Genomic DNA, 27,433 nt, shown 5'->3' with positions numbered 1-27,433 from the left:
ATAAAATACAGTAAAGTCTGACATCCAACTACTAGCTTTTTATCACATTACTTAGTTCACAGGACATATGTTGACATGTTCTGTAACTTGTTCCATTATTTTTCCCATTATTTTTCTGTACTTTGACAATAATAACAACCTATGACTCTATGACTGCCCAACTCTAGAAATATAGAAGAAAATATTACATAGTCGAACACATTTTGTGCATGCAGGAACTTCTTCAAAGTTATGAGGTGCTCCCCTGTGTGTACCTTTCCAGCATTAATGAGATGTTGAGCAATAAAAGGAATGCATGTCAAAATGTAACTGATAATGGACAATGATTTATTTCCACTGACTTTACTAGTTTTTCTATCTTAGGAAAATATTTAGTGTATATTTTTGTTAGTATGCTATTTTCTGAAGAACAGGAAAATTGAGACTAGTTAATGTCTCTTGAAAGAATGCTTTCAACTGCTGAGAATGGAGGAGAAAAGCCATGGAAGTAATTTGCTACTGAATTTCTTCATAATTACAGGGTTACAACACATACAAAAACAATGAGTCTCCTTTTGAAATTTTACGTGGGTGAAAGGTGAAGACCAAGCTGAATTGGGTCACTTGTTTATTCTTTTGATGGTGACAAGCTTGAATATATAATAATCAAGAGAAGTCAAGAGCTACATTGACATAGATGTCAATTAACACAACCAAATCACAGAAAAGCCTAAAATGATTCAATCTTTCTTATTCAGAAATAGTTTCTGCAGATTCTAATAAATATATATATATAAATAAACAAATATTTAATTGTTCACATATTTATTAATGTTGATATAATTATGTCAGTGCTCGTAATGGTACTCTATTCTATATCTTGTCTGCTTGAACACATAATGACCTGGAAAGCTAGCTACAAGTTAATGTTTTCTAATAAAGGAAAAACTAGACTGAAATAGTGTCTGCTATTTTTTGAGGAAGTTATTATAAGGTGTACGACTAACTTCTTAATCCACTAATGTTCTTTTCTGCATACAGATAGGACAATTCCAGTTAAAATTAGAATCCCTGGCAGAAAGATTGTGAAGAAAACATTACGATAAGTCTGATGTCCTGCACAGACCAAAGAGTGTCACAGAAAATACCCATGTTTGGGTCTCTTCACAATATGCTACTGATAGTCTATCCTCTTTTGAATGAGAATCGTAAAGCATTGAGACAACAAGCCACAGTGTTGTTTCTAGGACTCTATACATCATCTCTTGTCCAACCACCACAGCCAGACATATCATCTATGCATTATCCTGCAAAGAAATGTGAAGGATGGGAAAACACAACCACTTTTTTCATAAGATGAACACGTCACTAAAGCATTTGTCGAAAGAGCTATTTCTATGCTGTCTAATAAAGCAGGTCCTAGAAACTAGAATGAAACTAGAATACTGTTTGTCCATGTCACTTACCAATATGCTCCCTGGTATGGCTGTGCTAGCGCTCTCAGGTACAGTGTGAGGGATAGACAAGACTCTTTCTATCAAATACTGTGGACAAAATACAGCAGGTTCCCTCCATCTCTCCTAGTCCCCATGGCTATCCCAGGTGACTTTGCCTCCTAACTGTTCTTCAATGCACTCCTTGGGCATGCAACACATAGCCTTCATGCTTTGCAAGAATTTATCTAATGGAAGTAGTACATTGTTTCAGACACTGTGAGCTGAAAAAAGACTGCATTTGTTTCACTAGAAAATGAAATATCTGAACTTGCACGGACTATAATCATTTAATTATGCCTGCTTATTACAGAACATTCAAGTAAATGACAAACACATTGAGTACTCCCATCTTTTGACCCCAATTCAGATCCCATTACTTTGATACTTTGAAATCACTGGATACGAGTCTCTAAAAATAATGTGAGTCAGCAAACTCTTCTTCCATTGGAAAGAAGATCTGGACTTACAGTACTACAAACAAGAACAAAGCCTGGCTGCCCAGGTCTAAAGTGAATGCAGACTTTGTATAACGAAATTTTTAGGACATAATTGTGTTAAGTTCATTCTTTTGTTTTCCATTTGGTAAAACAAGTTTAAATATGGCAGAAAACAAACCTATTTAGGTTCATATAGACTTAAATTTTAGGTGTTTCTTGGGGATGAAGAAGTAGGTTTTAACAGTTTTTGTAGAGTAAAGACTTACATCCTCCATACAGCCAATGGGGAGAGGTCTCTGAAGACCTCCATGGAGATTCTCTGCACCTGAATTGATCTTGTTGACTCTTCAGTGAAGGTCAGTAAAGATTCATTAATGACACTGCAGAACAGAGCAATTTAGTGAGTGGTGTTTCAGCATTACATTGGAAGGTTGAAGCCAAACCCAGTTTTATTTGGGCCCCTGGGAGCCAAATTATTTCTGTGCAAGATCTTTCTTTTTCATCAGCCCGAAGACCAGAATCATGATTAAAAGGCAATATAGGTAGACCTATAATGATAATTAAGGGTAAGACTACTTCTTGAGAACATCTCACAGGTGATCACCTCAGACAAAGAACTCATCAGCATTATTGAATAGAAAAGAATACCATTTAAGGCTGAAAAAGGGTATCTGTTATGAATCAGTGAATTAACATTTCCTTCTAGACAAAATATAATGGCAGCATGCCCAGTTTGTCATGGTTAACAAAATGATCTAATAGGCTTCTTTCACCTCTAATTTTAAAAAGTCAATTATCTACTTTAACAAGATGCCTTTTTGGCAAGGGCCAACAATAACGATGATGGACATACCCTTTTCATTTACACTGGTTTTTGTAATTTACATATATAACATTTTTCATAGCATTAACTGTATTCAGAACTATGCTGAAAAGGTAATTGAAGCATGTCCAGATCTGTCTTTTATGTAAACATGCGGAGTGCAAATACACATAGGATGATTATCAGTAGCTTAAGTGGTTTTTATCATAATGGCATTTAAGCCTTATTTCATGTGCCATGGGGTTATTTTAAAAAGTCTCTTGTCTAAGATGACAAATCACTTCTTGGGAGTTTTTCAACCATTCGATTAAGAACTACCCATCACACCCAAAAGCCCTGCAGCTATTCTAGCAGAAAACTTAAAGGCCAGGATATTATAAATATCAGGAATAATCTTGCAATGATTAGATTTAAAATGCATTTGTTTACTTGTTGGGATTTGCTACATTCCAGAAAACATAGTTCTTAGAAACTATAATAGGAACTCATTTATGTAGCAGCTCAAAAGTCAAAGAACACAGTTCTCCTCTTTCATTCAATATATGTTTGTTTTTCATTTTGCCATATGAAGTATGAAATGAAGCCTGAAGTACAAAGATTAAAACATCTAACAATAACAAAAACATCACTTTTGTCAGTATATCATTTCCTGTTTCTTTTGATTTCAGTGTTCTTTTCACACAGCAGTTTCTCTGATTCTTTGCACAGATACCTGGGCCTATACGTTGATTTCTCAGCGATGGAAAAATTACTGGTATAGTGTCTAAGTACATGTGAGAAAAATCTCAAATAATTTTCTTCAAACAGTTTCTTATGTGAATCTGTTTTATTTGCAATTGCAATGGCGGGCATCCTGTCAATCAGGAGCACATTTTAGAAAACAAATCATAACCTTCTTTTCCGTATTACTCAATGCCTGATCACCTCCCCTGTTTCCTCATTGGCTGAGTACTACAGGTTCACAAGCTACTTGATGCTCCTCTATACCGTATATGGACAATTTTTCTTTTTTCTACCCTTTAATTTCTCCTTTCTTATGTTTTGAGAACTTGTGATCTTTGTTTTACTGTTCTCACACTGCTCATCCTGTTTTTCTCAAGCTTCTACCTTATTTTGGAACAGTGAGTCTTTCTACTGTCTACTTATCTACTTAGCATTTCTCCTTGTTATGACTACACAACTACCTTTAAATACAGAAAATTAGTTCTGCAAAAATACAACTTTGTTTCTCATAGTACATTTCTGTTGCAATTTATTTTACTTATCCATATGCACATCTACCCACAAGTCAGGCAATAAGATGGTCCAAACATTATGCAAATATATCCCTTTTTTGAGAAAACTCAGCCTTACAGTAATCGTGGGTTTGCAAGCACAACTCTGTCCCAAGAATTGACTTAATCAGAGCCTAAAGCAAATATCCTTTTTGACTACATGGCTACCTCTTCTCTAGCTATTCTACACATATCCTTGCACATCTCAGAACCATCCTCATCAAGGCAAATGGTGTTTATGTATTAACTAGAATTGGGAGACTACGCTGCACTGATCCACACCTCTAAGTGTTGTATTTAGCGCATGCTTGATGACAAAGACAGAATATGGAACCAAAAGGAATTCCTGAAAAGTGCATTAAGAGGCTGAGAGGAAGTTTTCTGGTACAAGAAAGTGATGTAAGGTTTCAAAGTGTTCACAATCAAATATATTGAAATACAGAAGCAAAGATGGTTCTTAAGTTTGCAATACCATGAGGCAAATCTGAGAATTTTTGCATTATGACATCAGCAATTTAGAACAAGAGATATACCCTTCTAAAGATATAAATCACGGGATGAAAACTGAAGATAAAACTAATTTTTTCCACAATTCTCTGTTTGCAATTTTTCAGAACAGACTTTCTATTAAGCCTGCCATTTGTCTTGCTAGATGTGAATAACAAGATTAAAACTTCAAAGACTCTATCTTCAGCCAGTATATATTTGCATACAAGAGTCGAGGCTTCAGACTAAACTATTCAAAACCCCATTTGTGTTTTAAAAATTCAAACAATTTTAATATTTTAATATTCCCCCTCGGGTTATTGAGAAAAATCAGATTTAATACTCACCAACCATATGATTTATATAAATATCTTATAAACTTTAATACTGGTGCCTTTGCTCACTTAAGAGCCACAAGGGATATGAGAACAGGGAAAAGTTGCATGGAAAGTCAGTGGGAAAAGATCTGGTTTCTTAGTTATAAAGCAATAAAGGGCATGCATTTAAAATTACATATTTTAATATTTCACATAACCTATACTGGATGCTGCAGAAAATGAGTAGGTTGGTTCTGAACTATGCATATGCTTCTTGATCGTAACAAATCCAGGTGGGGGGCCTGAGCTATGTGTCCAGGCGCTGTGTGGTCAAGTGTGTGCATGCTGAAGATGGAGGAAAGCTTACCCTTCTGAACCCTAACTGTGACCACTCATGTTTCACGTATTATTCCTCTCTCTCATCTGCAGGATTTGCCATCAGGGAAGGTAACAGGGATATGGCTCAGATTAATGGCAATGATTTGTTTTACAGCATTGGAAATACAGAGCTTCCTTAGTAGAGGTGAACTGCTACTTGTCTTACTACATTGCATCTCTTTGGAGAGAGGTTTATAAAGTACAGAACAGGGAACATTCAGTCACAAACATATAGACTATGTATGAACTATGTTGATAATCTGAGATTAATGTATCAAAATACATTATATTTCTATGTTGAAACAACTGCTATATAATAAAGGTCTCATATTTAAATGAATTAATTCTATCTTCAAGTCATATCTGTAGGGATTGTTTTGCTTGAAAGTAGTCTTGTGGTGTCAAGTTAGTATGGTTTTGTTTAGATCTCTGGATAAATTCAATGGTGAGTTAGTAGCTGAGGCATAAACTTGTTTATTTGACTGAAGGAAAGAAGTGGTGAGCAGTGATGTATTTTATTTCTGTTTATGGCTTTGTCCAGAACCTCTTTATCAGCACAGGATTGCTGATACACTACCCTCAGAATGCCCTACCCCACTGTGCATACAGCTATTCTGACCAAAATCCCATTGGTCTGGGACAGCAAATCCCCATCCTGTGTGCACACATATGGTAGTGGCAGTGCTACCATGCTGGGGACTCTGTCTCTTTACCCCGTCATGCTGACAGCAGCCTGCAGTGAAAACATTATGGCTGTTTCTCATCCCCAGGCACAAAGTGACCACATCTTTCATTAGGAAGTGAATCCCTCTAGCTTAGGGAGTGTTTCTCAGGATTATACATATTTAGTGAACAATCATAAAAGATAACTTGGTTCCAATTCCCATGAACTTCACTTGAATTCATCGCTTGACCTGAACAAAATTGATCCCTGCACAGAGTGTTAATGTGAAGTTAATGTGCCACATAATTTCCAGTTAAATCTTCAAAATAAGCAGCTGTAGAAAAGAAGCCACAGTGATAAGGCAAGTAGAAGCAGAGAGCAGGACAAGGTGAAAGCAACCAGCAGCCAGCTGACATGAATCCCTGAGGAACACAAAATGGTGATCACTCCTGGTCTAAGGATACCTCTAACAGACTGGATGTGCAGAAGTAGGGCAATGACGAGCCCTAAAGGGGGGGCTTGCTGCCGGGGAGAGTGGCACAACAGGAGCTATAGAAGAAAGACAAATAATATTATCTGATATGGTCATTTACTGTAGTACTGTAGTATTTCACTTTATTGTGCAAGGATTTTTTTTTTTTTTTCGCAGGGTAGGCCATGTTATTTTATGCTTTGTGAACTAGTGGGCAAGCTCAGGGCCGTGTGCTGAAAGCTGCCATCGACCAACAGTAAAAAGGGAAATCAGACGCAAAATTCTGAAGGCCACGAGACATGATTAGAGTCCCATGGTAGTGGCTGGACCCACACAGGCCCCTGGCTATGTTCCAACCAACACTGAGCCCTTTGTCATTTTTTAATGACATTTAAAGTAAGCCAAATGAAACCAACTCTTATCACAGAACTAGAGTATCCCCAGATGGTACTCTAATGATACAGCCCTGCTGGAGCCATGACACAGGGGTAACAGGCAAAGTTATCCTCTGCTAACAAGCCCTTGGCTTGACTCTCTCCTGGAGCACTCAACTGGGGGGGCATGGAAATCCAGTGTGAGGAGACCAACAGAGAAGCAGGAGCAAAAAGCAACCGTGTTTATGCTGCCTTTGTATGTTACCCACCTGCCTGGCTCCACAAGGGCTTGGGAGGCAGCCAGGAGTGTGCTCCAGCTGTCCTCATGACACCACGGCTTGCTCACTGTGCAATGAAGACGAGAGGGTGGCAGTCCTCTGGGCTGCCAGCTGCAAGGGCACCTTCAGGTACAGTGGGCCCAAAGCAGGGCAGGGGAAGCTGCAGGAACAACAGCTAATTTAATAATAATAATAACAACAGCAAAGATCATAGAACCAACAAAAATGAAAAGGACCTTAAAAAGACCTTTAGTTCACTCTCCTCTTCCCATTTCAAAGGTAGGATCAGATTATAACCTATTCGTGACAGATGTTATTCTGCATCCTTAAAGAATTTCTTATTATGGACACTGCACTGTTTCCTTAGTGATTTATTTCTGTCTTTCTTCCATTGGACATTTTTTTCCCAATATCACACCTAAATGTCTCTTGGGCAATTTCAGCTCATCATTTCTGATTTTACCCACAGCAGGCAGAGAAACATTTCTTTTCTTCCTTGCTGAGGAACCTTTGACATGTTTGAGACCTATAGCATGTTTTCTAGCAGCCTTAACTCAAGACTGGGAATGGCAGGCAGATGGCAAATGACTTATGCAGAAAGCTTATGCATGGGTCCATTGCATCCAGGTCTGTAAATATAACACAGATATAACATCAGGATAATCCATCAGGCAGAAAGCCATCTGTTAATACTTGGGTACTAGGAACAATGATCTAAGTGGTGAAATTGAGCAAGTGGTGAAAAAATTAGAAGAATCTCATTGTTTTGTTGAACTATGTGCTACAGAACTGACCTTAATCTCCTTCACAGAATTTCTCTGTTGCCAGTGGAGTAGTGGTATATGATCTTTAACTTCCTAACAGAGTTACTTATCAATTTCATCTTCCACAGCAGTGAGCATTGAATGAAGAGAAACTGATTCTATACAAAAAGCATATCTGGGCATTGTTTTAATGGACCTTATGATCATTATCCATCTATCTCAGCTTATCCACAAAAAATATGGAAATTGCTTAGTGGCAATAATGATACCAAACTTATTAATATGCATTCCTAAAGAAAAATGCAGCAAATTTTCTACAAAATTTTCCATTCTTTCTTCCTAACTTCTAAAATTTTTCTTCATGTTTTAGTATAATTATTTCTTGAGTGATTTCAACCTTGCCTTTGATTTAATTCTTATAAATTTTCCAAATATATGAAGAAATTACATGGAAAACCCTTAAGTATGTACAATTTTTCTTGCAGGCATTTTCCTGGACCAGCACTAAAGGGACTGAAGATGAAAACGCTTAGTTCTGATAAACTACTGCTCCTTATCAGGTTTTGTATGTGACACTCTTGCTAGAGCCAGGCTGAAAGACGGAAGAGAGAAGAGGTGACAAGTACACAGGCCAAAGCTTTTGTCCTATAACAGTAAGTGTTTTGTTGGTAGATAATGTCTAAATGATTCTCAAAACTGAGCAAGAATACTAATTTGCTATAGCTTCTTAGGAACTCAGATGTGTCTATGTGTACTGCGCACTGAGACCTAGATTCATCTCCACTGAGTCATCAAACTGAGGTTTCCTATGCAGGCACTAGGGAAATATAGGACCCTCTAGAGGGTAGCATAGAAATCATTTACTAATTGCCCTAGGCTTAGCTGAGGAATTAAAGGTGATTTTATTCCTAACTTGCCACTTCGGCTAACCCAAAACTCTAATTACATAGCCCTAAGAGAGGAATTTAAAGGCTCTGTTCCCCTATGGAAACTTCTGAGGCCTTTAGTCTACATACAGTGTAGACTAACAATTTTTTTTTTTACCTGTATATCTCATTTTAACTCCTGGTCACAGTTTTTCTATACTGACTCATGCAACAGCTTAACAGTTACAGCCGTATCCTGACTACATTGTATTTAGTCACACAATATGGTGATTCAACACTTTTCTTCCAGAATAATTTCATCATTTTGAGTGGCAGGAGGTTCAGCTCTGAAGCAAAAGAAAACAGAAGCCATTTTAAAGAAAATTTCCCTCTCTCTACAAAATAGTATGAAGAGAAAGAATGCAGATAATACCAATTATGTAAGCAACTCAATGATTTCTACAGGTTGCCAACAGGCATAATTTTCCCTGATGATCTACCTTCACATCTTGAGACTAATTTAGTACAAACAAGAGAAAGGTAACTGAATATGGAGTCTCCCTCAGCAAGGTCTTTTCAGAAGTGGTCCACGCTGACAGTAACCCAAAGTCATCAACAGTTGGCAATTGATTCAGAGGCCTATGAAAAATATGCAGATGGTCTCATCTCAGTAGCTAATTATAAAGTGGCCATACTGTGGAAATCTCTTTTATAATTAACATTATTTTTCAGCTACACCAACAAAACCTTGGATGCTTTCCCAAGAGCTAGACAGGAATGGGAAGAGCATTGTCCATGGGTAGTCACAGATAGCTTGCAAGCAGCTGGCTGCACCATGCTGGTCTTGGAGTAGTACTAACCAGCAATGTTTGCCCAATTTCCTTGCAAATGCAAAGGTTGAAGTATTACTATTTATTTGCATTTACAGCATTTATTTCTCAATGTTCTGAATACCTGAATGCCATTTTACCAAAAAAAAAAAAAAAAAAAAAAAAAAAAAAGGAAAACCTTAACTTCATGAAGGAGCTTTGTTTTATGTATTTCCACTGCGTAAGAATAAAAAAAGACTGAATACTATCAGATGTCCTAAAGAAAATACAATGCAGACTCACAAATTTGGCAGGGAGCTTAGTTTATAAAAACATTACCAAGATAATACAAGTCACATTATTTTTATAGCAAGGATATTGCATTCTGCTGTCGAGGCAGCTGCAGTCAGACTCCGCTTGGACAGCAGATGGTGTCCTACTGTAACACTATGCAACAGTGCTCAAAAAGGAATCTTAAAACAGCCTTTAAAAGACTCTTCAATTCTTATTTAATTGGCTTAATAGACTATGGAATAGAAATGAAGGATCTGTTTAAACACTACATTGAATTTTAAAGGTAATCATGACAAAAACAGTGACATGGTTCCAATTCTGAGAGTATTTTCCAGTATTTAAAGGAGCTTTTGAAGAAAGTAATCATATCACTTAGGTGCCTAAGTGGCCCATTTCAAAGTCAACATAGGCAAATAAGCATTAAAAATCACTCTGAGGGTCAGCAAGAATCTCACATTTACCTGCACCTTTGAAAATTTTCCCCTCTCATTATATATTATCGGCATATAATATAGAGAAATCTAAATTTACATATGTCCTGGCAAATGTAATGCAAAGACTTATGAGCTTACAATAGCGAGGATCATTTTTTTCTTCTGTGTTGTATAACATCTTGTGCAGTGGGCATCTGGTTCATGATGGAGTTCTCAGACAGCAACTTCGTACAATTAAAAATCCATATGTATTCAATTTAGCCCTGGTAAATGGCACACTGTCACAGTGATATTAAACCTAAAAGAAAGAATTCAATGCATTCAGCCTGCATCCAAAGCCATTTTCCTTACATGGTTGTCTTTTCCCCAATCTTTGAGAGTTGCAGAAGCTCAGAGTACTTGGTGAATAATGAGGTGAATCGGATGGTAAGCAGAAATATGTTGCAATAAGATCCTACAAGTCTGCTGATGACATTGGACTTGATGCCTCAGGAAGCAGGTAGGTAAAGATGAAGGATTATTCCAGGATTGGAGCCTGTAAAAGTGTAGCACAGAACCTGACTCATGACAAAGCCTGCTCTAAAAGGACTCCTCTAATGGTTCCCTATGTACATCAATTGCTGAATCATGGCTGTGGCCACTTCTGGGTCTGATGCATTGCTGAGCAGGCTGGTGTGACTCATCTCAGGGTTATCTGGAGTTTGCTAGCCTAGATTGAATTTACTGTCACTGGGAGGGCAAAATTTGTTGGGAACAGTTTTGTCATTCATATTCTGAGGTGGTGAAATCTTTGCCTGCTGGACCAGATAATCATCATTTTTGTGTAGCCAAACTAGGGCTAGAGCAGAGGAGTCATAAATGGTGTTATTCACATGATCATCACTGAATCACATTCTTCCTTTTCACAGAAACCCCTGTAAAATGCTACCCTGTTTTTGCTGCTTTCATAAGAAAATAATTGTTCTTGTAGCCCCAAGTTATCAGTAGTCTCCACTGATTTTTGGTGAGACTCTTCATTTGAGACAGAACTTTTGCCTCAGTCCTTCACAGAAACAATATTGCATTAGTCATATGAAGGAGATATCTTCTTCTAAGGAAATGTTTTAGTTTTCTTCATCATCCCAGAATATGATAGAGGATGCAAAGGTCAATATTATCCAAAAAACATTTACATAACCTCTCCAAAAGCAATAAAATGATGAAACCCAGAATCTGCAAATTGTGGTGATTTGTAGCTCTTTGATTTATAGCCCTGTTGGGTTCAGAGTGAATGATTTCTACAGAGACCAGTCCCTCTAATCGGAATTTTACAAGAAACGGATGTGCTAAAAGAAACAGAAAGCTAACAGGGCTTCTGGTTACATTTTCAGCCTGATTTATAGAGCTGTAAAACTCTCTGTATCAGGGAGCTGACACCAATTTCTAGAGAGCTGTGAACATTTGTTTTCATCTGATTTTCCTGCAGGGTTTCTAGGCCCATTTCATTCACAAAAGACCCCGGTGAAATCCACATCAGGTGTTAAAGAGCATAAGAAGCTGGTGTCACAAGCGAGGTGGTGGTAAGGAAGGACAAGTTTTGTAACTGAGCAAAAAGAAACTAGCTCTGGGAATGTCTGGTTTGGGGACAGAAGTCTACCTTTAAGGAGTCAGGAGTGGAAATATTACAGATGCTACTTGGTTTGAAATGGCTCAAAGTGATGCTGGTCCATTGTGGTGAGGGAGGTTGTAGAACTGAACAGTCTTGGAGCAGAAGGTGAGCTGGTGGACAAGACAGAAAGCCAAAACCTTCACACTCACCGTCAGAGGTGAATGTCGCCTGGAGAGGGTCAGGTGGCAGCATGCCTACCAAGACAAGCCCCCAAGTCCTACAAGCTAAGCACATTGCCCAAGGTCAGAGAGCAAATAGAGATGGGAAGGACAAGGCATGAGTCAGGCACAGGGGGCAGCAGAAGAGTCAGGTGCAAAGGCTCAAGTTGAGAGTATATACATGACCAGGAACTGTCCTTCTGGATCTGGACACAATAAAATCTCTGTCTGCCTCTGTGAGGGTGCTAAACTGTTAGGTCTACAAACAGGGGGGAGCTCCATGGCTTGCATCTTGGCAGGTATGCTTCTTGTTAGAACTAGAAACATGTAGAAGTGTTTGGCTTGCATTTTCATGCCCAAAACAAAGACAACATAAAAGGTAAAGTAACATGAAGTTTCTTCTGAGAGGATAAACTGTACCCTTCCAGAAACCCAAATGCTCATCGATCACAGCTCATTGAGGGTGCTTGATCTAGCATCCCATTCAAAGAGAGCTGCAACAAATTCTAATGGAAAGGAAAACAGAGAATTATTTTAAATGAGCACTTTCAAGCCTACAGGATCTTCAGATCTAAGGCCCTGATCCAACCACTTGTTGCATTCCAGGACACTTAGCGGGTTGTGGGCAGGCACAACCATGCCCAACTGGCAATGGTTTTAGGATCAAAGCCCGGCGCATTTATGTGCTGACTAACAGGCTAACACATACAATGGTAACTGCTGTGAACATAGCATTCAAGAGTGTTATGCTGGTTGAGCTCTGATGCTCGTTTAATATGTCAAATTATTAAATATTAAATATTTTATTTAATGGTTTAGTAACAAGTCAGTGTTGCTTCATTTTTAGTGTCAAATTAAAAATAAAAAAATATATTAATTAGTAAACCATGGTGCATTTTTTTGTTAAAATGTGCAGCTCTAAAATTTATTGCCACTTTCCAAGGATTTGGTTCATTTATTAAAAAAAAAAAGTCTTAAATTAATTATAAAGATCTAACTTACAAGGAGAGGCCCTGATCTAGAAAACGCATACGTTTATGCGTAATTTAACTGCATGAGTAACTTCACAGAATTCAGCGGGTGAGAGAGAAGCTGTGACCCGTAGAGCTCCTAATGTGGGTAAAGTTATTCATGGGCACAACTGTTTGCAGGACTGGAGCCAAATATAACACATACAAATTCCTATCTAGAAGAAAAGGCAAATTAATACATAGTAAAAAGCAATTACATGTTACTGGATGTTCTAACAACTATATATCCAATAATAACTGCATGAACAAAAGTATGGGTTCAAAAACAGGCAGTGGGACAGGAGTATAATTGAAAGATAATGAATGTTGAGGTAGAATAAAGTGGAAAGATGAATTGAACACAGTATAATTCTCTTCATGTTAGAGTTTCTCTGAGTTGTTTCTTAAGTTCAATAAGTGTACACAGGAAATAGTTAAATGAAAAAAACATGGTTGCAATCAATGACCTTCTTTGGACACCAAATACAGATGTTGTGCTGCCTAAAAAAAAAAAAAAAAAAGAAAAACAACTTTTTTTTTTCTTTTCTTAAGGTGTTTTAGAGCAGAGCACCTGAGACAGATGCTCAGATGCCCAGTGTGCTCAGTAAGTGAGAGGAAGGCACCTTTATGGCTAAATTAAAAAAGCCTTGTACCACACTCAGAACACTGCACTTTATATTAGATAACCTTTGAGCTCTTCAGCCCTTCCTAGAGCCTGTCATTAAAATATGCATAAACACTTCAGTCCCCCTGGGCCGGGCTGTGGATGCGGTAAGCACTCTGGAAGTTCTCCTTACAAATTGCCAGTAAAGTAGTTTGTTTGCCAATGTTTATGTTCATGCCCATGCCCCACTTATTTTGCCCATACTAAATAAATGCTGCTGCCAGGCACTATACAATGCACACAGTGTCTTTTGCACAGTTCTTGCTGCTCTTCAAGGCAAGCCGCATCTTTAGCGATGTGTTTCTAGCTCTTCACCTCCCTCCCTCCACCTGTACTTTGGCAGGTACTGTGATACTGTGGAAGATACTGTGATTGCTTTGGTCACTTTGGCTCCATTCCAAGCCAGCTGGCTATTTTCCCTTTTTTATTTTTTTTTCCCCTTCAAATATCTGGCTTCTATTCTTGGACTCACTTCTCAGCAAACTATCTCCCCTCTGGCTGTATATGGCTCTTGTGCAGATCTCCTGGAAGTGCTTCTACTCTGGATGCTACCACAGCATGGTAGGAAAATTACAAAAAGTTGCAATTATTTTAGCAAATCTTTCTTCTGGGTGCACAAACAGAATGCACACTGTCAACAGTTGGACATTTTTTTCATGTGTATACAATGTGAAGTATATAAATGCTTTCTTTCTGCTCACATGGAGGAAAAAAAAAACAAACAAACCTGAGTAAACCCTTATTTCCCAGTTGCAATTAGATTTAAAAAAAAAAAAAAAAAAAAAAAAAAAAAAGCAGGAGAAAGAAAGAGAGAGAGATCCTTCTCATAATAAAGAGTTTTGCAAAAGGGAAAGTGCCACTCTCCTCTTGGTGGCATTGTCACCTTACAGGCTTCAATCCCCTATGGATTTCTAACCATCCCTCCCTGCAGCCTCTGTTTTGCCACCACAGCCATCAACAAGGTCACAGCTCTAAATGTCATCAGGCACCCGATCCAGCTTTAAAATGTGGTAATATGCTTTGTGACACGTAGCCAAGAGGATCCTCTGTCACCTAAGGGAAGAAATGAAGAACAGGGGTTTAAGACCGAGTAGATAAGCCAGTACCAGCTCTAAATGCCTCCAAATATGAAGCCCCCTCATCAGGCACAATACAACCATTTTGCAGGTTAATCAGGTGCTCACTGCAGGCCTGAACCTGCATGTCCCTGTGTAAACAGTGGTGTTGCTGTCACTCAGTTTATATTCAGGCTAAACTCTCATGGGGGCTCTGTCTGAAGGGAGCAGCCAGTAAAGATAAGGGTTAATCATATCTGGAACAGACAAGAGCTGTATTACTTTCTACAAGACCATCCAAAATAGTGCCCCTTCTGTTTTTTTCATCCCTTTGTGCAAGGGATTGCTTTACTGTTTTTTTTGAATGCGAGCTAACTTTAGTTATCAGTACCCAAAAAGCAAGTCCCTGCAGGGTCCCCACTGACAAATGCTGCCAGGCAGTCGTGCCCTTTCCTCTGTGCTGAATGCAGTAATTAGAGAGATGCAATTTTCCAGTAGTGCTTGACAGCCTACATCAAAGGCACAGAAACTGTTTCTGGACATTGAAAAGATAAAATTCTAATACTAACTGATGCCTCCTTCAGTTTTTATTGCAGTTCAATGTAAACAGATGCTGCTGTTTCTGAAACTGTATGTTCAGATCTGTCAGGGTATATACATTGCAGCAGTGATATCTACTGCAGTAAACGCTGATATTTACCATCATGTGTATATACTTGAGTCAATCATCTCCATGCCATTAGCTGTATGTGTGCTTACACATTCACAGATGTCTGCCCTTACGTGTACATGCACACAAATACAAACACATGCATATGAATTAAATGGAAACCGTAACCCAATCTTAACTGGGGTTTTAAATTAATCATAATACATACACACACTCACAAACACTGGGCTATATTTAACTTTCACATAAGCAGTGTAGAACTATTATCTTCTGTGGAGCTCTACAGTTTATGAGTCAGACCCAAGTCTGTTAGTTTGCCTGTGGAAAGACGCCACTGACTTTATTGGGCTTTGGACCAGACCCGAAGCCAATGGTTAATTGTCTCATATAATATAACTTTCCCTTCCAGAAAACTTAAGATAAACTTAGATTCTAATTCCAATAACTCTTCTATAATTTTTTCCAAACAGATTCCTTATGGAATGGAAATGCCCATTCTTGTTCTGGGCATTTTTCAATACTTTTGCATTTCTTTGTTTTGAAAATCAGTTCAGTCATGTTAAACATTATACAAGCTTGAAAAAGATCACAGCCTCCAACTATCCAAGTGAAATTCTCAAACATACATAGCTCAGAAATAAATGTCATTAGAAACTTCAAACTTGGCTGGTATTAAAGCCATCTTGGAGGAAGGGAAAACAATTCACATTTTAAGAAATTCAGCCCTGTGTTTTAAAAAGTAAGAATAGTTTAGGATTACGAGTCCATCTCAACTTTCTCGTTTTATTATATGTTCTGTACAGCTTTCTATTTTCTCTCCAGTTTTTTTTTTTTTTTAACTTGGATTGATGTTGAGTATGTACTTGAAAGATGTGATTATTTACATGGAAAATTAACGTGCCTGCACCAAGCTTCTTGAGTTAAAGGGAAGGCTGACTAAAGATCCTCATTTGAACTCTGAGCTAATAAGGATGTTAGGTTCATCCTAATTCAGGTATCATAGCTGAAAAAAATGCAGTTAATGACATTTCTGTTAAGAAATGACCCTCAAATCTCTTTTGACTAAAGATGCTGCCAATCTTCCTTTGAATAATGTCTAAATTAAAATTCTGAATTAAAAGCTCACGTCTAAGCTTTCTGAACATAGATATTGGATACACAATTAAGATATGGCTAAAGCGTCTGAGCTGTGCTGAGCACTAAAGAAAGTTGCTATTTGAATTGCAATTTATACTGATACGTTTTTTATCCAATACAATCACGCTGCCTTCTGCCTCTCAGCTGATGAGGGTCTTGCAGAGAACTTGTATTTAGGTTCCCAGCTAAGTGGCAGCTGGGAACATCTCCGTTCAGTAACCTGCAGCATCTGCACACTCAGGTGGGTGCCTCCAGGGGAAGTAATTAATTCAAGGCAATTCATGCTTAAAGTGTTGAATCGAGTATGCCGACTTGTGTTTCTCTCCGTGCCTATTCCAGCCCCACAGCACATGTATCATATTTTGTAACCCTACTTTCTGTTTTACAAATAGAATTTAATGCATATTTTTTATGTAGCCCTCTACCCAAAGGGAGGATTGACAACATCACGGAAAGAAAAGTCTTTGGTCAGACTGACAACATCCATGACATCCCAATGTCTCTTATTGTGGTTTACCATGGATATGGTTTTCACAGTAAGTCCAAAGCTCATTACAAGGTTCTGAAAAGCATTTATGGCTTTTAGTTAGTAAAGTGTGAGGAGCAGATGCTCCCCAAGACTACTGCACATGAGCCTGAGTTAATAAGAGGGCAGGTCTAGGAACCCCAGAAAGTCTCTTCCAGTACTTTGCTGATGTAAATGTGTCTACAGTGCAAGACCCCTTATTTTTAAAGCATCCCAACATCATTTCTGTATTTAAGTTAGCTGTTATTTGCATAATAATACCCAATGCACACAAAACATTGGATCAAAGGAAAGTTATTTCTTCCCTCCAGCTTGCCTTTTGGAAATAATTCTCTTTTCCTCCCATCCTGAGAGCTTCCCCACACCATTTTGTAGTCTTCCAGTTAACATAAGTTTGTCATCCTTTGCTACCAGTCCTCTTCTCCAGCTGCCACGTCTTTGCTCTCCTGCATGCAAAATGAGCCTGAGTAATGGCAAAATCTTTAAATCCTACCTCCCCTGGATGCTCCTTCTCATTCTAGCCCTCCACCAGGCAGGAACAGTGGTGGTCAGAGGCTCCTGAATGTATTTGTTGTCACAGGGTACCTCCTTCTCCAAAGTACATCAAGTGCACATCCCGCCCTGCCTGGTGTTGGACACAAGACACCTACAACAAAAGCATTGCTCAATTAGGCTGAAAGCACGTTTACTTTGGTCTACATCTTTTCATGCCTGTGTCCCCTGATCTCAGTCCTGTTGATCACCCTGACCCCACTGTCCCATTGTCTGCCCCAGCTTCCAGGGTGGATTCTGGACACAGAATCAGTCTCAGATTTTGAACATTGCTCCTACAAACTCCTTCACAAGGTCAATCTTACTGTCAAGGCCAGAGTCAGTACTATTTAACTGAGCAGTTTTGATTATCCTGTGAGCCTGATGAAGAGGTTTGTTTCTTTTCCTCAGTGCTAAGGCAGAAGATATTCTATGAATGCTTGCACCATCATGAGAATCAGCTGAGACCCCACAGCACAGCAGCCAGAGGTGGGGTCCTTAGCAGTGCCCAGGGATGAAATGGGGAGCTTTGCACGGTGGCTTTGCTGCACATTCCTGGTGTCCCGAGGGGGACCGACTCCAAGTAGCTCCCCTTCCTGTTCTCCCTCTGATCCTGGCTGGGTGGGAAGCAGGGCCAGCTTCAAGCAATAAAAGATCTCTGCCATGAAGAAGTACAATGAAGCGGAGTTAGCGTCGACCGATTTACTGCTGTAAGCAAATCACTACCACATCTCTCCTTTGCGATTTACTACTCGTAGTTAAATGACTCAGAGCTCTTGCTTCTGGCACTGCCGCCAGGCTCTCCTGCCCCAGAGCTGGGCAGACAATGGGTACATGGTGCAGAGGGGCCTCGGGCCAGCCCCTGGGAGTTGTGGGTTGGGATGCCCGTTATCGCCGGGCCTCATTTTTGGGCTCCCTGCTGCGGAACAGATTGTTCCGGCCAGGGACAGACACCACTGTGCTTCACACAAGGTGTGGGTAGAGTTAAAAGCTAAGGAATGGGAACTTCAGAAATCCACAGGCTCCCTGGGTTAGAATATATACACACACACACACATATATACACACTTTTGGGCCCCCATGCTGTGTTAGGCAGCGAGAAGGTGTCTCATTCTGCCACAAACTCTCTGGCAGCTGAGTGCCTAAGCCACATCAGCCTGCTTTTGTGGAAAACTAGGGAGGGAAGAGAACCACCTCGTCACATCCGACAGCTCATTGGGTACAGTATAGGATATCTCAAGCAATGGGAGCCTTACTTCCCAGTCACTGCTCTGCTGGATTTAATTTGGATTGCCCTGCGGCTCCGAGGAGTGTCCTGACCACGAGGCTCTTTAGGCGGCCACTTTTTCTTGCTGTCTCTGGCCACCTCCGTGTCTAATATAAAACCAAACATATCGTGAGGAGAGATGAAGAGCAACTATCTCTGAGTCACTAATAAATCGTTGATTGGGATTTTCACTCTGCTTACGAAATATCTGAGTGCAGATGTTTACCTGAAACGGGGAGGCACCAGGGGGTCAGCGCCCCTTCTTCTGTGGGTGTCAGGCCGCTTTGCTCAGCACACCTTTCAGTTTCCAGCCCTTTGGGAGGAAGGGCTGATGTGAGGGGACGCAGGTCAAATGATGAACCTGGCTTTAAGCTGGTGAGGAGCTGAGAGCAGGTTGCCCCCCCCTCCCCCCCCTCCCGGCCTTTACAATGGGCAAGGCTCGGCAGCTCCCTGCTTTGCTTCTGCTGGCTGAGGGCTGTGTTCCCAGGCACAATCCTGAGCAGCAGGAGGCTGCTACTGCTCTGCCCAACTCTCTCGCTGAATTTAGCCTCCCCTCACTTTTTCAAAATGGGCTTTTAGCTCCTAATTCACTTGAGCACTGTGGAAATCGCGAGATAAAGCATCAAAGGGAACAGGGCACCGGGCTGCGTTTCGAGTCAAATCGCAAATTCTGCCGGAGAGCCCGAAACTCCCAGGAATTCAGAGCAGACAGCAAAGCCGCGGTTTCACCGAAGGTTTGCTTAGCAGGTTTTTCCAGCAGCTGTGTTCTCTGGGGTTAACAAGAAGAGTCTTCCCTTCCTTTTGAGGCTCTCAACCCGCGGCTGCCCACCCCTCTGCCCGCGCCCCGCAGCCGGGCTCCTGGGAGCGCAAGGATGCAAAGAGCCGATTGCGGGCAAAAGTGCCCGAAGAAGCTGGTTTCAGGCGCACAGCCTCCGGCCAAACTCTACAACCGGGCTAATTTGTGGGAATAAAAGTAGAAAAATGGCTTCCTCGGTTGGTGTGGATGTGTTTTGCACACTCGCCGTGCTCTGGCTCCCGTGCCCTGAATTTCCTTCCCTCCGTGGAAACCGGCGCATCAGTGTGTGTGTGTTACACGTATGTGCTCGGGGCCCCTCTGTTTTCTCTCGCCTGTCTGTCCAGGCTCTCTCGGAGTGTGTGGAGATAGGAGGGGGGGTATCAGAGTGACAGGGAGGGGGGCGGGGGGGGGGGCGGGGGAGAGGGAGTTATTAGGAAACTTTGCTTTGGCTACTCTCTATCCTTGGGGCTGCGTGGCGCCAGCACCCTCAAGTTGAAAGGAAAACAGCCATTCTCACTTCCAACTGCCCACTGAGCTCCTTAAGGCGACAAAGACACAAAAGTGAGTTTTATTTGCTGGTAAGCCAGAGGCAAGAAAAAAGAAAAGCCAATTCCCCCTTAAAAAGAGCCGACAAATCCTTTTTGCTCTTTTGTGTGAGCTTTTCCTATTCACATGGAGCGTTCATCCGTGTGATTCCCAACTTATTGTCATTACTTAGTTATTAATTGTTCTCATCTGGGTTTAATTGAGCAACCAAGGACTTTAGCCCAAGGGTCAGGGGGAAATCTTAAAGCAAAGACACGTTCAATAGGAATCCTGCGCTTCGAATATCCATCCCGAGTTGACATAATGTAAAAAAAAAAAAAAAAAAAAAAAAGGGGGGGGGGGGAGTAAATACAGACAAAGCGGAAAGATTAAAGGATCCCAGCAAGCTCGGAGCCCCGCATTGCCGTGCCCGCAGCGCCCAAAGGTGCCGGCGAAGGGGAGAGGGGCTTGCGGGGAGCCAGCTCGCGGCGGTGCTCGCTACTTCAACTCTACTTGATTTTTATTTTTTATTTTTTAAGAGCTTCTTTGCAGGATAAACCTGGCCTCCTGTGTGATTAGATCTTCTCCCCAAACCCGCGGTCTAATCGCTCAGAGGCTAAGTTTATCTCCAGCCTTTTCTGCGGCAGACGCAACGTGGGAAAAAAGCCGGCACCGCGCTCTCCTAGTCCGGCGCGGCGTTGGGCGCTGGGGTCAGGATCACAGACACCGTCATTCGCACACAGAAAAGAAATGATCGGGGAAAAGAAAAAAAAAAAAAAAAAAAAGCCAGACAAAAAAAAAAAGACCCACAAAAAAAAACAAAACTCACGCCAGCCCAGCCAGGACTGGGCGGCCAGCGCGGAGCGAGAGATGAGAAGAGGGGGATTAGAGCAGCGAGCTCTGGAGAAAGTGACTAGGTTCAGGTATGTTGTTTCGCTGAGTTATTGAAAGCATCATTGATATTTAGGAGATGATAAAAGTCCCGCCTCGCCCCCAGCTACAGTCTCGCTGGAGCCACAGTGCCTGCAGAAGATTGCCTAGCCTCATTACAGCAATTATTTTCCTTCTAACTTTGCTTCAACCTTAACGTTTTAAATTGCTGGAAATGAAAGCAGCGAAAAAAAAAAAAAAAAAAAAAAAAAGAAAAAAAAAAAAGAGAGAGAGAGAGAGAAAGAAAGAAAAAGGAAAAAAAAAAAATATAAAGAGTCCCAATTTCTCAGCGCCCATTCCCAGCACGTAAAGATAAAGCACGAAAGTAGAAAATAACGAGGAAAATCCACCAATCCACCCTCTCCCCTAGCCTAAGAACCCTCCAAACAAAATCAGGTCTAGGGGGGAAATGAGGGGACTCTGGGGGTGAAGCCGGCGGGGGGACGCGGTGCTGCCGGGGTCGGCGGGCGCTGCGCGGTGCGGAACGGCACGGAACGGCACAGCCCGGCACGGCACGGCACTGCCTCGGCTGTGGCCGGCGGTTTCTGCACGGCCGCAGTGACCGGGACGGGTCTCCAGCGGGGCCGGGCTCTGGGGGCTGCGGGGGGCCCGGAGCCGGCGCCGAGCGGTCCCGACCGCGAGCCCCGCGGGCGGCGGGTCCCTCCCCTGGCTGCTGTGTCCCCGAACAGCCCCGTTCCTACCCGCCGGCTCTTAACGGCCCCGTCCCCTCTGCTCCTTTTCCCGCACCACCCCAGCCGCGGTAGCCCCATCTTCATCTCATCGCCCCAAAGCCCACCGTGCTCCCTTCTCCTGAAGGAAGAAAGCCCTCGGGTTCTTCCCAGCCTTGGGAGCTCCTCCCGACTCCGGCTTGGGGTGCCCGGCAGGGCCAGGCTGATGCTACCCCGGTATCCACAGCCCCAGAGCAGGGGTTACAGCGCAGGGGCTGGGGTCTATAGGAAGAAATTTCCACCTTGAATCAGCCCTCAAAGCATCGTACCAGGCTGCTCCAGGGCACACAGCAAACTGAGAGCCCAGCCAAGGAAGGAATAAAAGTTTCTGGTACGGCCGGTCCCATTCTCCTGTCCCCATGACACACAGACACACTTAGTCCTGTGTCATCCCCCAGCAGGGTAAGGAGCAAAGAAGCTGCGTGAAACAACAGTAGCTTAAAATTAATTTATTTAACAAATATAGCTATAATATAAATGATAATAAAATTTCAAATATACAGTATATTACATAGTACACAGAGCCCCTTCCACAGGAGCCAGTGGAGGAACAAACACAGGTAACAGCCAGTGCTGCTACACAGGGACACGGGAGGCGGCTCTACGCTTCTGCCTCTTGACCTCGCCTTGCAGAAAGTGAGAGAAAAGTTCTTTCAAGCCCCCTTTTTGCCGTTTCTCTTCCACAGTTCCTTCCCCCATGCCAGGGGCTTTCCCCAGGTTGCCAGGTGGGCCAGGGGGAAGCAGCGCAGGGCTGACCCATGGCCACCCAGCGCCAGGGAGCAGTTGGGGCAATGCCTCAGGTTTTTCCCAGCCAGAGCATGAAGCAGCTCCCAGGACGGCCATGGAGAGCAGATCAAGACTGGACGGGAGAAACGGAGCCAGACTGGAGAAGTCTCTGCCACAAGGCCTGTGGGGGAGTCCGCAGCGAGGGCACAGAGCTGGAGGAGCAGGGAGGGAGCATGTGCGGGGCCGGCAGGCTGGGCAGGGCTCAGCTCTATGTGAGGTGGTACATGCTGTATCCCACATGTGCCGTGTACAGTCCCACGGGAGCCACAGGCAGCCCTGCCCGCTGGAAAGGGCTGGAGGCACCGTACAAGGAGGCACCGGCCACAGCCGGGCCGCCCAGCGGGAAGGAGATGCCGAAAGCAGCGGGTGGCAGCATGGGCTTGGCTGCCATCTTCAGCTTCTCCAGCTCGGCCTCCTGGAGCCGCTTGGCCTTGGCACGGCGGTTCTGGAACCAGATCTTCACCTGGGTCTCCGTGAGGCTGAGTGAGCTGGAGAACTCGGCACGCTCGGCAATGGACAGGTACTGCTTCTGCCGAAATTTCCTCTCCAGGGCCAGCAGCTGCGCTGTGGTGAAGGGTGTCCGGGGCTTCCTGTTCGTCTTGTGCTTGCGCAGGGTACAGGCTGGGGGGCTCAGCCGCCCTGCACCGACAGCAGCAGGAGGAGAAGCAGGGAAGGAGAGAGACAGCTCAGTTAGCAGCACCCGGACACGCTCACCTCGCAGAGCCCCCACCCTGCAGCAGTGGGGGCAGGGACAGTGAGGTCCCCCCCAAAGTAAAGTGGCCCAAAAACTCCAGCGCCTTGGTCCTCCCTGCCTGGGGCATGCTTCAAATTGACATCTCCCCTTGCTGTAGGGCCGACGGGTGTTTCACTAAGCTTTTTCAAGGCTCCCAGGACCAAAGTCACTCACAGCCACTTGTGCTTCATGGCCAGGAGCCCTGCGGCTCCAAAACAAACCACTGCACAGGGCTCTTCACACCCCCTCTGCCTTCACTTCACCGCTCCCCTCTCATTAGCAGCACAAACAAATTAAGAGAATGACCCCTCAAAAAATATATATATGTGTTGTCCTTTTGACTGGATTAAGGGAAAAAAATAAACAAAACTAGCAGGCTTCTTACTCTCACACCCTCTTCATTAGGCCCCTGGGAACCAGATTAAGCATGCAATTAATTATGAGCTTGGAATTAGCACTCAGCTTCTACAACTCTTCACCAGCCTGCTCCTCTCCTCTTATTCGAGATTTCTAAGGGTCCTCAGCCTCAATTGGCCCGGGTTTACTTAGCAAAAGTAACTTGTACTTTGCAATTTAAGTAAATAAAACCACGGAGGTTCTGTCCGCAAGTCCTTTCAGGAAGTCTTCCTTTCTCCAAAAGAGTAGGCAGCTCTGCTTACAGCTCTAAGAGTACCCCAAAAGCTTCGCGGAGCCTCAGCCTGAGCCCTTCCCACAGGAACGGGAGCGGTTTGGGGACAGGACGCGGCCCGGGACGGGCTCTATCGGGCTGCATCAGCCGGAGGCTGCCGCTCCACCAGGCTGAGCACAGGGGATGCACAGGACTTTCTGCTCGTGTGACTCTCGCTCGTGTTTCTGAGAATTTGGGATCTCTCCGGAGTAAAGCAGCAAAACATTCGGGTGTTGCGGCTCTCGGGATTGCCGAAATAACACCGCAGAGAGCAGCCCGCGGGGCCGAAGCCCAAACAAGTCCGAAGCCGCTGCATCCGGGACCGCAATCTGTGCGCGTCCTTACAAAATAAGGAGAGCTGCTCTCAGGAAAAAAAAAAAAAATATATATATATATATATATATATAAAATCCCTAAAACAAAACAAAAAAAAAACCACTAAACTCCCTGCCGAGGCTAAGTCCTGCTCGCAGACTGCGCACGGTCGCTTCGCGCCCCCAGAGCAGCTAAGAGGCACCCAGGCCGGCTTCTGGTGTTTTCTTTTCTGCTTTTCCTTCCCCTCCCCGGCCAACTTTTGGCACAAGAAACAGCCCTGGCGCGACCGCTCTTCCTTCGCCTCTGAAGCCACCGCCGGGACTGGCCGGGCTTCGGCGACATCTGAAGCGTTTCATTCCTTCGGAAACGCCCAAGTGGCCCGGCAGAGAGCGCGACCCGCCGGGAAAGCCCCTCCGGGAGAGGCCGGAGAGGAGAGGAAAGCCCCGGGCGGCCCCGCAGCGTTCCCACCCCCCCCCCCACGCCGTCGGGGTCCCGCTACTTACTGGGTGGGGGCGGCGAGAAGCGGGGACTCTGCATCCAGGGGCTTCGCTCCTGCTTGTCGGGGCTCTCCGCCTTGACGAGCGCTTCCTCGGGCAGCTTGACCAGCCCCCCGACGGCGAAGTGGCCGCCGAGGGGCAGCGGGGACGCCGGCGCCTCCGCCGTCGGGGCGCCCAGGCGGGGGCTGAGGCTCCCTCGGGCGGCCGCTCCGACGGCCGCCGGGACCCCGTTGCCCTCGGGGCCGGCGAGCGGGCCCTCCCTGCCTCCCGGCGCCTTCCTGCGGTCAGCCATGAGTGCCTCCACGCTGAACGGCAGGAGGGAAGGCGAAACCTTGGGCTTGTCGCTCTCCTCTTCTCCGCCCATCGCAGCCGCCGCGACGGGGAGGCCACCGCCAGGCTTGGCGAAGGCGGAGGCGGGCGGCTCGTCGCTGCGGACCCCGGTGGGCGCGGTGGTCATGTCCGCAGCCGGGGCCATGCAGAGGGGGTCCGCTGCCGCCGTGCTGCGCGGGGGCGGCCGCCGCGGCTCATGGGGGGCGGCGTCGGGGCGCGGGAGCCGTCGGCGCGGTCCGGCCCCGCGGCGGGCGGCGCCCCCTGATAAAGGGGAGCGGGAGGCGGTGCCGCCCAACCGGAGGGCGGGGGGGGCGGGACGAGGCTCCCCATTGGCTGAGGCCGCGGCCCCGACGGCGGGGAGGGGGCGGGAGGAGGGAGGGGAGAGGGCTCGGCCGCCGTCGGGGCGGTGCGGGGCGCCTCGCTCGGCTCCCACCCGCGGGTGAAGAAGGCCTGGGCCGGCGGCTGGAGCGGGGCATAACCCGGGAGAAGGGGATGGGACGGAACAGGACGGAGGTTCGGGCATCGGGAAAGGGCTTGCTAACGTCGGGGAAACACCGGTGGAAGGAGTGAGGCTGGGATTTTCTTCCTGCGACCCCCCGACATGGCACCGTGCCGGGTGTGAGAGCTCTGCGTTAGCCCCCTGTGTCTCTAGGGCTGGCTACACCTTGGAAAAAAATAATAAAATAAAGCTTATTTCGTTTTTTTTTTTTTTTCTTCTTTTGTTTTTCTTTTGGTGCTCCGCGCCCGTGTGCGCCTACGTGCACACAACCCCTGGCACGGATGTGTGCGTGTCTCCGGGCCATGAAATATTAATTCCCCTAAAAAAAGGCACATCTAAGCCCCGGCCCCATTAAAGTCCGGGCTATTTTGTTTTGTAAATTTGGTTTACGAGCCCTTATCCCCGCGCCCAGGACGGATGTGCAGTAAAAGGGAGCCGCTCTCTACTGAGGCGATTGGCCGCTCGCTGGGAAAAGTTTATTGATAGCTGCAGGGCTCTAATCTCCTGGAAACACAGGAGGCTCTCGCAGTCATTTAAGGGTAATTATCTAAACGGGGAGGGACAGCGAATTCCCTTTCCTTTTAGCCGGCCCCAATAAAGATGGGAGATTAGGAGCGTATACAGTATGAAATGAATTGATATCATAGACGTTTTATTGACTGATAAACAACGGGATCTGGTTGCAGTGAATTGTCCCACACGCACACGACACCCGCAGCCCTCTTCTTGCTGGAGATGGCGCCCCGTGTATGCCCTATCCACGCGTGTACCCAACCCACGCGTATGCATTATCCACGCGTGTTTCTTGCCCACCAAACACCCGCAGACCTTGTGCTGTGCATCCAGAGGGATGCACCGGGCAGCCCCAGTGCATCCCGCAGCCGCTGTCGGGCCGTGGGCTGAGGGTCGGGGACTGGGGGCTTGGGGCCGGGGTTGGGGGGGGGGGGGGGGAGAAAAGGGGATAGGGGGGCAGTGCTCGGAGAAGCGGCTGCATTGCTAATTGCGAGAATAAACAATCTGTCACGATTAGTCAGTGCCTCTAATAGGCAGACAAGTGATGTTGTTTTTAGGCGCCAGCAGCGGTCGGATCAAAGGCTTCAGCTGGAGGGGGACTATTGAGGACGTTAACCCGCATCAAGGGAGCAAGGCGCCTTAGCCCTGGGACATCGGCACATTCAGCCTGACAAAATTAGTTTGCTCTACCAATCACACGACATTTTCCCAAAGCCCCGGTGCTTGACGCGAAGATGCACCCCCCGCCACCCCCGCCCTAGGAAAAGCACGCACAAATACCGGTGCATTTGTGTTTCACGTTGTCCCCCCCCGATCCTACAGGTAGGATCACTAATTTTTTTTTTTCCCTGCTCCCAAACGCAACCGTGCGAAAGAAAAAAAAAGTTTTTTTTTTTAAAAAAGTGATGTGTTTATTAGACCCCCGGGCAGCCCCTAGCCTACTTTCGATCTCATTGTTTTGATGGAAATATGAAAAGAAAAATAGAGCTGCTGTTTTTTTTTTTTTTTCCTCCCTTTTCTTTTGCAGAAGGGTTTGGGTATTGCGATGTTGCTGAGGTTTGAGGAGACGAGTGTGTGTCCCACACTGAGAGTGAGATCCCGCTTTCCTTGAGAGATGGCAGAATGAGATAATTAGCTCTTTATTTATCTCCCAGCAATGAACGGTTTGTGTTTACGTTTCTGTCATACTTGGTGGTATTTTAATCACTGTACCATAGCGAGGACTTGATTCTAATCCACATGCTGGCAAGCTCTGGGGCTGAAAACGGGAAACCAGTAAAGTTTCTTTCGTTTCTTATTCCTT

The 27,433-nt window shown here is 44.5% G+C and overlaps 1 protein-coding gene and 2 long non-coding RNA genes across 3 annotated transcripts; all 3 read right to left on the bottom strand.

The window, feature by feature from the left end:
* Nucleotides 1–3,576: 3,576 nt before the first annotated feature.
* Nucleotides 3,577–10,752, bottom strand: LOC119716820 (uncharacterized). The gene is made up of 3 exons (XR_005265520.2): nt 10,284–10,752; nt 6,970–7,138; nt 3,577–6,403 (listed from the first exon to the last, which is right to left on the bottom strand). It is a non-coding gene; the product is annotated as an uncharacterized lncRNA (long non-coding RNA).
* Nucleotides 10,753–14,486: 3,734 nt separating this feature from the next.
* Nucleotides 14,487–19,218, bottom strand: LOC106017088 (uncharacterized). The gene is made up of 3 exons (XR_011808725.1): nt 18,801–19,218; nt 17,507–18,202; nt 14,487–14,678 (listed from the first exon to the last, which is right to left on the bottom strand). It is a non-coding gene; the product is annotated as an uncharacterized lncRNA (long non-coding RNA).
* Nucleotides 19,219–22,635: 3,417 nt separating this feature from the next.
* Nucleotides 22,636–25,360, bottom strand: MSX1 (msh homeobox 1). The gene is made up of 2 exons (XM_027457398.3): nt 24,795–25,360; nt 22,636–23,215 (listed from the first exon to the last, which is right to left on the bottom strand). The coding sequence occupies exons 1-2, from the start codon at nt 25,261–25,263 to the stop codon at nt 22,785–22,787; spliced, it is 900 nt and encodes a 299-aa protein (XP_027313199.1). The 5' UTR covers nt 25,264–25,360; the 3' UTR covers nt 22,636–22,784.
* Nucleotides 25,361–27,433: the final 2,073 nt, after the last annotated feature.

The sequence above is a fragment of the Anas platyrhynchos genome, chromosome 4 (assembly GCF_047663525.1).
Source record: "Anas platyrhynchos isolate ZD024472 breed Pekin duck chromosome 4, IASCAAS_PekinDuck_T2T, whole genome shotgun sequence".
In the NCBI taxonomy this organism is placed as follows: Eukaryota; Metazoa; Chordata; class Aves; order Anseriformes; family Anatidae; genus Anas; species Anas platyrhynchos.
Note: the sequence above shows the minus strand (reverse complement) of the source record. Positions and strands in the feature narration are given on the sequence as shown.

What these genes read in the sequence shown, in the direction of transcription:
- MSX1 (XM_027457398.3), bottom strand. Translation starts at nt 25,263, where the DNA reads ATGGCCCCGGCTGCGGACATGACCACCGCGCCCACCGGGGTCCGCAGC. An exon ending in CTTCTCGCCGCCCCCACCCA is followed by an intron (nt 23,216 to 24,794) that starts GTAAGTAGCGGG and finishes CTGTCGGTGCAG; the next exon opens with GGCGGCTGAGCCCCCCAGCC.